Source organism: Balaenoptera borealis, assembly GCF_965194805.1.
Source record: "Balaenoptera borealis genome assembly, chromosome: 21".
NCBI classification, from domain to species: Eukaryota; Metazoa; Chordata; class Mammalia; order Artiodactyla; family Balaenopteridae; genus Balaenoptera; species Balaenoptera borealis.
The window spans coordinates 18,234,243-18,247,489 of record NC_138880.1 but is presented as its reverse complement, the minus strand read 5'-3'; the positions used below and the strand labels follow the sequence as shown (position 1 = coordinate 18,247,489).

The window sequence follows — 13,247 nt, the reverse complement described above, 5'->3', positions numbered from 1 at the left end:
TTCTACACATCTTGCTTCTAGTTAGGAATCTATCTGTTGGCATAAAGAATTCCAGGGGAGCTAAGCAAATTACATTTTTTCAACACAAATACAATACTCAGAGAAAATTTACTACTGACAAGGTAAATGGGGGCTTTCTTCTGTTGAAGGTAATTTAGTAGCAATAGGACTAGAGACCAGATCTGGTTGTCACTAGAAATAATTCAATAAGCCTGAGAAAAACATATTTCAATGTTGATGATATCTATTTAGGGTAAAAAAGACTGGTTAGAAGGAATATGCCCCAATAACAAACCCTGTTCTCTAAACTTAACTACTCCATCATCTCTTATCTCTCCATATTCCAACTTCTTCATGCTTAACAGGGGCTAGAAGCCGCCTAACTGATGACATAGAAAGTGACTGGCTTCTTGCATATGTTTGTGTCAGCTGAGACTAATGAGCAAAGGTGTCACTAATGCTTATTAGAACCCTTCAAACTTCACTGCCATCTGAAATTGAAAGTTGAAAACCACAAATGCTCCTAGCACTTAAATAAGCACATTTCCAACACTGTTAGCTAAAAAAGTATTTTGTTTTAATAGTTCATAGGAACATTAGAGACGTAACTTTATGAATGGAAGGAACACTGTAAATTTTTCTAATCTATTAACATGCAGCCTGAAGAGGGCAGTCAAGTTGCAGCAAAGCATCCAGGAAGGCTTAAGCAGTAACTGCAGGGCACAGTTCTGGTAAAACTCTTATATTAAATCTTCTCAATTTTTTATTATGGAAACAAGAAAAAAATCAATCCAAATGCTATAACAGTTTATAATCCTTTTTAAAGGGTTATGTAAAACTAAAAAGGATTATTAACTCATCCATAGTTGTATATATTTAATATAGCTCCCATGATGAATGTAGTTTTTATCTTTTATGGCCTTGAAGGGATTTTTAAAGAAATATGGTTTCTCTTTTTAATGTTAATCAAACTTCTTATAAAATAAGATTCATATTAAAATCTCTATGTATGCCTTTTATTTATATTTTTATGATAAATTATATATAGATATAACTATATATTGCATGGATATTCCAAAGTGTATCTTCATAAAACCTCAAATTATTCAATCTCTATAGATAGTGATACAGAGAGAGAGATCTGGTGTGAGTGGAACCATCCATTACTTACGGTTCTGATACCCTGAAGAGAAAAAAACTGGTAAACAACACCCTGCACAAAGATTTCAACAGTGATTTCTCTCTGGTTGTGCTACAAGTATTCAGGACCCTACTGAATATACTGAAATATATTAAATAGACCCAATGCCTCTGAAGAGCTGAAGAATCCACAGTTAACTACCACTTTGTAACTGGCTCTGTGTAATTCACTACTTGCCAGATAAAGATATTGTGTCCATTACGCCTGTGTTTTCTGAGCATCTATTTTTTTCTTTGGAAAACAATTCTAAGGTGAACATGCGATTCCAACACATATATTACAGCAAAAATGTATATGAACGTAAGAGATATTAAACTGTATATAACATGCATAGTAGCAACTCAGTTTATGAGTCAGCAGAATTTTTGTTCTCTTAAGAAAAATGGTAACACTAACATACAAAAAAGCTTAAAAGGTTGTATGCTAAGAAAACTGACACATAGCTAAAAGAAGAAAGGAACTGTGCAGAAATTAGGAAGTCTAGTTCATGATTTGTTTTCAGAGATCATACTGGTGTTGTAATTCTAAAACTATTTTATATGCACTGAAAGGGAGAGCAAATGAGCAAATACACCAATATTGCTGGGATCCAGGTTTTCATTTTGGAGAAAGGAGATAAAACTATGGAATAGGGAAAATAGAGGAAAAACCCTACAATGTTAGCTTGGAATAGGAGATATCCAGTTAAAGTCATTTATATATGTGTGTATGCATATATGTATGTATGTATGTGTACATATACACATACACACATCCTAGCTCTATCTACTAAAAAAGGCTGAAAGCAATGATACTATCCCAGCAGTAAACAGTATAACTTGCCCAGTTCTTGCTTTCTAAATATCATTTCCTACCAAAAAGACGAAGGACTCCTTGAAAAAAATGCTTCTTGCAGTTCCATAACAGGGAAAGTATATAAAGTAGGCTTAGAATATTTTGTTGAGCCAGAAAGCAAAGACTAACAGAGGCATGTAATGACACAGGAGTTGGTTTCCACTGATCAAATTTAGGGCAACTTGAACACTGAAGAAGAATAATCACAGCAACAGATTAGTAAATAAAAAAAAGAATCTTTGCATTGAGATACTCAGAAGGGCAAATGGAGGAAAGAAAAGCTCTCATTTATAGAAGAATACCAACTAATTAATGTTAAAGCAATGACAATGTTTAAAAATCACCCCTTCACAATCATCAATGTAATATCAAATTCAGGCAGAGATTATCAATGGATGTTACAATCACTGGGTAAAATGTGCCAAGAAACAGGATAGTCACATTATCTCCAAGTGTCCCCCCTCTTAACCCATTCATCTCTCCCAAACACTTATTACAAGAGAAAGATATACTTGTACAACAGAAAGATGTGATGATCACCGCCTTGATCAAGTGATCGATCTCATCACTGGTATTTGAAAGAACTAACATTATGTGCCTCCTGATAGGATGCAATAAGAAGTACACAAATAACTGCTATAGTACTTTTTAAAAAAGCAGATTATGTCATTTAATTAATGCCATTTCACTTAAAAGTAATAATGGTATTCTGATTAGGTAAGAATGTCGTATTAAAATATGCAAACTGAAATATTTAGCAGTGTTATTTCAAGATGTCTACAACTTAAAAGTACATTTGCTGGTATGTGACTCATTTTTTACTTATACTTAAAAGAATGTGAACAAAGAAGAACAAAGAGCATCTGTCATCACCCACTTCCACAGGGGTTAAGTCTCAACCATTGCAGCCACCCACAGACAGTGTACCAAGAGGAGTTCAGGATGAAAAACAGGGTGAGGCGCCCTGTGCCTTGGATAAACAGGCCCTTAGATAGTTAGACACATTATCTCAGGAAGAATTTCAATGACCCGAGATTCTTGCATCTTCCCAGACATAGCAAAGCACTAAATCATTAACTGGATACACCTGTTCTTTGGAATTAGCAGTGATCTTTTACCAAGATGTGTGTCATTGCTTTTACCAAGACTGCATGTTATTTCCTAACCAAAAAAATTTATAAACTGGCCCCTCCCCTACCTCTTCAGAGCAGTTTCCTCAGGACTAACTGAGTGGCTGTCTCCCAGGCTATATATAGTCCCCAGTAAGACCGTGAATAAAACGAAAACTCACAATGCTTATGTGTCTTTCTTTAAGGCAATGAGCAAAATCAAACGTGGCAAAATGTTATAATTAGTGAAATCTTGGTAAAGTGTAGACTGGTGTCTTTGTACTACTGTTTCAATTTTCTGTAGGTTTGAAATTATAAGATGGGTGACTAAAGCTGGACTTTATATACAAATAATATAGAAAATAGAGCTCAGAGAATGCTACAGTGTCACATAGATAATGAAAGTTCATTGAAAACATCCACTTATTCATTGTAAAAGAGTTGGGATTATCCAATCTGAGGAAGACACACCTAGGAGGAAATTTAATACGTGAACTTAAATCACATCCCTTCGACCTAAAAAAATAATTAGACTAGACAGCATTCAGCAGTAACCCTAAAACATCATTTATATTAAACTGGTCATGGATTCAGTCAAGTCTGAAACAGTCCTCACGTATTAGCCAAGCCAGGCAAAGAATGTGTGAATGGCATGAGAGTTTGCCAGTCTTTGACAAAGAAGTGAAATACTTTGTCCAGGTAGCCAGACATATTAGAAAAACTTAAGAATTAAGGCCATAGAGAAATATTATCCAAGGACTAAAGCAAACGATAAGGGTTGTAATCCCAAAACCATTTAGAAAGCACTTACCAGTGCATTAAGAGATGGACAGGGTAATTTTATCTATGAACGATTCTCACATTATGTGCTCACTTTAGAACTGAATCTCCTAAGAGATACGACTTCACTGTAATGAAACAAAAGGCTGATGTGCTCTTCCACATGGTCTTGGCCAGCTATCTCCACCTCACCAGCCCTTGCTATGAAATGCTAATCTGAATGAAAGCTTTTCATGATCTAATGAGTTTAAGGAATGCTGGCTGATGGATCCCTGCACTAAAAGATTAATAATCTTAGTTGGGAATGCAAAATGCAAATTACAGTTCACAGGGTAGAAGCAATAATGAATATGTACACTTAAGGAAAGCATTAAACTTACTAGCTCTGGAGTCACAAGTCCCAACCCTGACAGGTATTAGCTCTGTGACTTTGCGTAAATTATATAACCTCTCAGCTTTGATGTTGTCATCTAAAACATGGATTTTTTTTCAGTCCTACCTTTTAGAGTAGTGAGAATGACATGAGGTATTATATATATAAATGACCTAACACAGGACTGCCCAAATAGTTTATACATAATAAACAATCATTTTATTTAGAGAAGAAAAGATGTTAGCCAGTTAATATCTAATATATCAATGTAATAATTTATTCTCCCTCCTCTTTAAAATAACTTTGTAATTACTAATCATTTTTTCATTTATTTGAAGTCCAACAATATATTAACTTCCAATACATTACCAACCTTTGATTGTATGTGCACCCTGCTTGATTCTACGTGTACTTTTTGATTTTCCTTCATCTGGATGTTTTTTCTTACATCTATTGAACAATAGAAATAACCTTAGAGGAGGTTATTTTGTTCTTAGAATTTTTAGCGAATTCTGGAAGAGATGACTTTGTGGTAGAATACATCTAAAAGATTTAGTAATTATGGGGAATATTCCTTATAGTACAATTTGATAAAGGAAGTTTGGAGTTAACACTTACAGGAGGTGAGAATTGTATTGAGTAGTCTTAATTAACAACTTTATTTGGCCAAGGAGTTTGATGTGTGCACTGAGGAAGGTGAGAATTGAATCCTGAGATTTGTGAATAAACTGACTTTGTGAAAGAAGAGCAGAATGATCTGCTAAGAGGGCTTACAAGGAGGCCAATGGCTCATTCATCAGCCACTCAGCAAAGAAAAGCGACTGGAGAATCTTTAAGTGTGTCAGCTCTAGAAGAAAATTTCACTTTTTCTCAAAGAAAAAAGCAGAAAAAGTCTCACAAAGGAAAGCACTAATCTTTTAAACTTATACCTATGAACATGTCAATGATTCTACAGAATTATAAAAAAATTATAGCAGTATTATAGAAATGGTCCCAAATTACACTGACACAGAAGGACCCAGGAGAATTCAAGTTTTTAAACAAAAATGACTGCTGATGATAGAGTGCCTTTCTCAATGAATCTGCAACTCCCTTTGAGGCACTTAATTTATAATACAGAATATAATTTGAATACTTTTTCTTGAAAATTTTTCTTGAAACTCCTCTTTACCTTTTCATCTTGGTTGTCCCTTTGAGATCTGTTTCATTCACTCTGCTCATATGGGTCACATTCGGTACTCTCTTGGCTCAATGACAGTAGATCTCAGACCACTTTTCAACCACAATTATTTAACAGATCCTCCTTTTAAATTTATATTACTCTATAATGTAAATCTATCAACCTCATCCAATAAACTCCAAGACATCCCTCTTTCAGCTCACTTAATATTTTTCCTCTCCAGTTCCATTAAAATCCTGAGTTATTTCGACATACATGTTTATAATCTAGATGTGACCCCAGCCTTATCATTCCTAAAGCTTCCCTATTATATCCACAATCATCTATATTATACTTCAGCAATTTACTCATTTATTTAATCAACCCTTTACAACTTCCTAATTTTCAACCCCGTCCTCCTTTCACACAAAACCTCTCCTTCACTCTTGTGAAAATCTAGCTTAATTGTATCACACCTAGTTTATCAGCTGTCCCCTGGCTTCTTTGACCCCCTAACCAACTTTTAACCCACAGTTATAAATTTCAGATATACTCTCACTAGCATTCTCAGAATATTTGCCGATTAATCCACTTTGTAGAATAAAGCAAACAGGTTAATCCCTATGGAGGGTGTTCTTGCTCCCAAATTGCTGAGTATTGGGGAAGAAATCATTTAACTCTAGAGATTCTTCACTAAAAATCTGAGTATTCTAGTTTCATAAAGGATCCTTGTCAATGCTATATGGTCATCCAATTAACTAGTAAGGCTTCATCCACATTGTTCCTCAACGAAATTAAATTTTAAAAAGCTGTGAATCATGAACCTGCTTCGTAGCTTCCCTGTCTCTATACTGGCTGCACACTAGAATTACCTAGAGCATGTTTTTTAAAATGTCAGTGTTGACCCCCCCAAAAAAACCCAATTAAACCAGAATGTCTAGGTATGGGAAGCACATATCTGCTCTACACTTTTTATTTGCCTCTAAACCTTCATGGCTCTTCCTTTCTCCTCTAACAACTTCACCATCATCTTGATCCATGAATTAACTTTTTCTAATAACTTCAATCTTTTTCTCTTGTAAATCTAAACTACTCTAAAATTTAAAAGTTTATTACAAAATAGACTGTAATAAACAAGTAAATAAAGGTTATTTTGAGCTAAGCATCATTAAAAAATTGAGGGTCCATATTTAACCATTTAACAACATAATGAATTAAGTAAACTATTAAAGGATATACCATTTAACAGTATGCTGTGGTTTATGTTATCAAAATATATACAATTATATGTAACTGTGAAATAAATACTTGGATAATAAAGTCTTTCTAGGTTACAGTTGCAAAAAAAGATAATAATCAATTAAATAGATTTCTTCATAACAGTGGTGAATACAGGAGATCAATATATTCAATTTTTAGAAGCAAAGAAATGATCTCCCTAAAATATATAAGGTATTGTAGGATGCCAGAGGACAGTTTATATTTTTGTGGAATCTGAACTGTTATACCAAATGCCAGCTAAGATGGTATTTTTGCCTCAGGAGAGCTTTTCAGCACCCCTTAGATAAACATAAAATACCCTGTCCTTAAGTGCTAACCTAATTCTGACAAATGTTAATGTCCACTTAAGTACTGGTCCTCAAATTGATAGGAGGGGAACTCAGAATCATCTGAAATGGTGTTTTTTCAAAATATTTTGCTTTTCATCTTTTCTACCCACTTTGAGCTATGTCCCAACATACACTCATTATTAGATTGTGATAAAAATCTTTCATGAAAATTTCCGAACACTGAAATTACCTTTCTGCAAGCTAGTCTGAGAGAAACTGGTTTATTTTTTTCATTGGCCCATGTTACTAAAAATTTTGGTTTCCACTAAAGTTCAAAATGGTTTAGAAACCTAAAGTCTACAGATGAATATACAATGTGAAGAGTCTGAATGTGGAGCTACAAGTGTTTGTTCTTGAAAAGAAAGTGTTCAGCCAAGAAGAAACAGAAAACCTGAATTGTCCTTAACAACTGAGGAAATGGAGTATGTAATTTAAAATCTCCAGGTCAAGAAGATTTCACTGGAGAATTCTATCAAACATTTAAAGAAGAATTAACATAATTTCTAAAACTGTGTGATTTCACAAATCACTTCCAGAAAATAACTGAGGAGGGAACATTTCCCAATACATTTTATGAGGTATTAGCGTGATGCCAAAATTGGACAAAGACAGTAAAAATAATGAAAAATATAGATCAATATCTGACATGAATTTAGATATAAAATACTTCAACAAAATATTAGCAAATAGAATTCAGCAATACATAAAAAGAATATAATACAATCAAGTGGGATTTATTCCAAAATGCAAAACTGATTCAGCGATTGAAAATCCATCAATGTAATCTACCATATCAACAACCTAAAAAAGAAAAAGCGTAACAACTGACTCCCAAAAATCTGACAAAATCCAACACCCATTCATGACAAAAGCTCTCAGTAAACTAGTTCCTCAACCTGATAGAGAACATCTACAAAACTCTTACACCTAGTATCATACTTAGTGATGAAAGACTGAATCCTTTCTCCCAAAGATCAGATCAACATGTAAAACATCAAACTATAAAACTTTCAGAAAAACACATAAGAGAAAAAAACAGAACTTTGTGATCTAGGGCTAGGCAAAGAGTTCAATTTGACAACAAAAGTAAGATCTGTAAAAGGGGAAACTGATAAATTGGACTCACTAAATTAAAATCTGCAAAAGACCTTGTTATGAGAATGAATACACAAACTACAGACTAGGAGAAAATATTTAAAAACCACATATCTAACAAAGGACTAGTATCTACAATATATAAAGAACTCTCAAAATTCAGTAAAAAAAAAAATTCAATTAGAAATAGGCAAAAGACATGAAAGATATTTCACTAAAGAGGTGAAACACAGATGACAAAAAAGCAAACAACAAGATGTTCAACACCATTACACTAGGGAAATGCAAAATAAAACCGCAAATTAAAACTATATACCCATGGAATGGCTAAAATAAAACAATGACAACACTGATGCTGGTGAGGATATGGAAAAACTAGGTCCTTCACACACCACTGGTGGGACTGTCAAATGATACAGCCACTCTGGAAAACATTTTAGCAGTTTCTGATAAAGCTAAACATGCAACTACCATTGCAATTCAGCCATCAGACTCTCTGGCCATTTATCTCAGAGAAATGAAAACTTAAGTTCACACAAAGCCTGTACAAGAATGTCCATAACAGTTGTATTTGTAATAGCCAAAAACTGGAAACAATCCAGGTGTCTTTTAACAGATGGATGGTTAAACAAACTGCAGTACATCCATACCATAGGATATTACTCAGTAATAAAAAGAATGAAGTACTGACAAATACAACAACTTGGATGGATTTTGAAGGGGTTATGATAAGTAAAAAAAAGCCAAATCCAAAAGGTCATATACTATATGGTTCCACTTACATAATAGTCTTTACATGATGAAATCACAGAAATGGAGAATTCAGGAGGTGAGGAGATGGGGTGGGTGTGGCTATAAAGGGCAACAGGAGGGATTCTTACTGTGATGGAACTGTTCTGTATCAATACCAATATCCTGTTTGTGAAACTGTGCTACAGTTTTACAAGATGTTAGCATTGGGGGGTCACTGAGTAAAAGGTATATAGGATTTCTCTGTATTTCCTAGAATTGCATGTGAAACTATAATTATCTCAAACTTAAAAAGTTTAATTTAAAATAAGCACTGTTGTATATATATTTATACTTGTCCAAAACTTTCTTTGGTATGTTCCCACTGAAAAATATTTCATTCTCTTCAAATCATATCATAGGAAGAAATTTCTATATCATAGGAAGAAATTTCTCATCATTAGGGGTACTGAAAAGTAAACAGACTTCTTTGAGTATGTCCTCTTGATTAAACTATTTAATCAGAGTATGTTTAAGGGGGCTACTTCATTGCCCCTAAGATATATGTAGGTGACCTACAAGGCAATATTTGAACCAAATTCTATAACATATGTACCTTTACACAGGACATAAAGATAAAAAAATCTGTTTTATGATTACATGTGGATTGGTCAAGTAAATATTTTATACAATATAAAAATAGGAGCCTATCAAAGTCATTTCCTAGAAAACAATGACTTTGAGCTTACATTTAAATGCACATAATTATAGTTGACTACAACATTGAACAAGTGTTTAATTCTATTATATACATTTATCTTAACTCTAACAAACATATAATCATACAATAATAGTTTTTAATTTTTTAAATAAATACATTACCTGCACACAGAACACTGCCGCTGAGGTTGAAGAGCAGTGAACATAACAATCATAGAATAGTTTCGAGGTGGTGTCTTTATAAATTTTCGGAATTTGTCACCATTCATTCGGAAGATTGAGCGCCTGGAGCTCCATTCCATCAGCTGTTCTACTTTCTCAGCTAAAAGATTCTGCAATAAACATAGGAATTTAAATTTACACAGGGTTAAAATTCTTCAGTTTGTACTTCAAGTAAAAAGAATTACATGGGATTATATTTTACCTAAAATTCATTTCTGCTAAAAGTTCTTGTTTTGGTGAACACAGTCATTGTTAACTGACCATATATGCATAAAAGATTTCATCTATTTTTCCTAACAATTGTAAAAGTTTATAAAAATAGATATCAAAAGTAAAATAGACTTTCACTTCCAGAAAGATGGAATAGATACACTTTTCCCTAATCCCCCACCAAATACAGCTAAAAACTCTGGTCATATGAAAGACAAGCATAAGAAGGCTCTGAAACGTGGAAAGAAGAAGGAAGGCTGGCTGGCGACCCCAAAATGAAGAGCGCCGTGGTGGTGAGTGCCCTGAGTTTTGTTTCAGCCTCACCCATCCCAGACTGGTAGCCAGAGACACTGGCAATCCAAGAACACCAATGGACGCAAACAAAAATAACCCCAAGAAAAGCCTGCTCTCTCTACCCAAAGGACAAAAAAGGGCGACCTAGTAAGACAAAAACTAACTGCTCTGGTCTAGCCAAACACCACAGACGAAACACTGCCCTTCCACCTCCTCCCTCGCTAGCAAGGGCGGAATGGGAGCCTCAACCCAACTCTAAATTCCCCTGCAAGCATCAACATGCAGACAGCTTTGAGAGACCTCATGAAGACAAAACTGAGCGAAAGACACGTATGCACAAAAGAGCACTGCATGATTCTACTTACGGTAAGATCAAAAACAGGAAAAAATCTACTGTGCTAAAAGTCAGGATAGTGGCTTACTGCAGCAGGCACTGGGATGGTGGGAGGCGAGATGGTACCATGGAGCTGGGGGCTAGGAAGATTCTCTTCCAGGGTGGGGTGACAGTGAAAGTAACACTCTAGCCTCTGTACAGAACGCTCTTAATCTTTAGATTGTCCATTTTACCTGAAAAAGTCTGAGAAGTAAAAAACTCTACAGGGTTGTATTCCTACAAGAAATTTGTTAGCCTTGGAAAATCGAGAAAGGATGAGTGGTTGGGAGAGAAAGGCTTCAACTGTGCCATTTAAGAAGGACTAAGGACCTAGGCACAGATGAAATCTTAATTGATGAGACATATGACACCTAGAGTTACACCTGAGCACACTAAGCACAGTCTAAGAGTCCTGTACGAAAAGAAAAAGGGCTGCGTTCTGGCCACTACACACGAAAGCTTGGACAAGACACCTCACCTCTCAGAACCTAGGGACTCGGGACTCATCTATTAACATCTGACCTTCCAATACATACCTAGATGATTTACTGAGAGATGATAGATAAAAACCTTTGTAAATTATAAAGTACTATAAAATACAAGGCAGTATTGGTAGAAGTATTGTTTTCACTATTGTTAGATTAACAAAGGGTGATTTTACCACTATAGTCCTATATGTAGTCTACAATTCTTTTCCTGTCAAATTGCCTACATATTCTGAATATACATCAAAACACATGAGAACCACAGTTTTAATTCTGGCTATTACCGGAGAACTTGTGAAGAACATTATATTCAGATTAAATATTAGATGACAAAATATAATGAGATATTTTCAAATAAAAGTCTATCTTTCTCTAGTTACAGTCTCAGAATATTAGGTGCTTTAGACCTGCTAAGCGCCATGCTATGGACATCACATATGCTATCTTATTAAACTCACGTAGCAACCATAACAGCACAGAGATGATAAGCTTAATCCACAGAGGATGAACCTGGAGGCTAAAGAACGGTAGCTCTCGCCACTGCCCTACCCTGAAGTGGTTTTACTTGCAACAGACTGTAAAAAGTACACCAGTTACCTTAAACCAGCAACTGACATCTCGAGTGAGCTCTCACTTTTACTCATCTGACAAGCCTCAAATCCCCCATTATTAGAGGAGAAGGTACTGCTGACCTATTGTTTGAGATAAAACACCTTACCATGGTAAGTGGTACAGAGATTTATTAGTTTGGGTTTTTTTTTTTTTTTAAAGAAACACTCTAATTTTAAAAAGGTGGTAAGTCAATAATTTCTATATGTGGAGAAAATATTCTTAGTAAACCAAATACATGTCTTTCCACGTGAAAAAAAAACAATCAGCAACAATTTCTGAAAATACTCAACTATATTAACAAATCAGGTCTAGAAAGAAAAAAATAAAAAGGGAAAGGTATTGTAAAACACAGCAGTCATGCACCTTAAAGATCTGTAGTAATAACAACAATAGCTAGCACTTATTGTGTGCTTACTATGTGCTAGACACTGTATGAAATGCTTTTCTTATATAATGAATTCATCAATCCTCGTAACAATCCTATGATGGGGGTATCATTGACATTTCAAGTTTAGAGACAAGGAAACAGAGGCACCAAGACATCAAGTAACCTGTCCGAGATTATAAAGCTAGTAAATGGTAGAATTGAGGATTCCCAGTCTTATTCCAAAGTACATACTCTAAACCTCTATACACACTGCAGGATCTTACAGGCTTTAGAGGTTACAGAAAAATTCTTGCAACCAATAGCCTAATATTCAAATGAACACATTGCATTCAAAATAAAAATGTTAAGGGAATTCCCCGGTGGTCCAGTGGTTAGGATTCCACTCTCACTGCCAAGGGCCAGGGTTCAATCCCTGGTTAGGAAATTAAGATCCCATAAGCCATGCAGCGCAGCCAAAAAAAAAAAAAATTAAGTAAGAGAGTCTACATAATGAAGAAGGGACAAAACTACTACATAAGGAAAGAGAAACCTCATCGCATCTTGAACTAGTCACCTTTGCACAGAAAAAGAAATAAATGGTCTAGGAAGGTAGGTTTTAGGGCATCATGGTTGATTCAAACTTTCAAGAGCGTTTGTTGTAAAGAAGGCTAAGCTACTTCTCAAAGGAAGATGTTACAAGGTGATGGAGTAGAAATATTCAGTAAGGAACAGAAATCGGATTAATGTGGATTCATGCTTTTAAAATCTACTAAGAAAGAATCACAGGTTGAGCTACAGTCCACAAATAGGGTTTATTCTACGTTGCATTTCTCTGCGACAGGCGTGTGATTTTCTTTAAGGAGAAGGTTGGGTGCATCTGTTCCGTCAAAGTATTTCCCTTGTCAGGGCCATTTGTACCCCTCTTTGTTGGGAACTCTTCTGCACGCTACAGTTTCCCTTGTCCAGGACTACTTTCAGGACTTCACCACCTTCTCTGTTTGTGTGTCCCTTTCGGTCTCTTGAAGAGAGTGACGCTCACGAATCTCTCCCCACTGGAGAATGAAACCTGAAACA

The 13,247-nt window shown here is 35.1% G+C and overlaps 1 protein-coding gene across 8 annotated transcripts in view; it reads right to left on the bottom strand.

Moving 5' to 3' along the window:
- The window catches only part of TUSC3 (tumor suppressor candidate 3), a 184,192-nt gene that overhangs the window by 112,697 nt on the left and 58,248 nt on the right, over positions 1–13,247 (bottom strand). For all 8 annotated transcript variants that reach the window (XR_014239093.1, XR_014239094.1, XM_082375040.1 and 5 more), the window contains exon 2: positions 9,773–9,942. Coding sequence is in view for 6 of the 8 variants with exons in the window: in XM_082375040.1 (XP_082231166.1) it covers positions 9,773–9,942 (170 nt within the window). In the remaining 2 variants the exon portion in view is untranslated. The remainder of the gene's footprint in view (positions 1–9,772; positions 9,943–13,247) is intronic.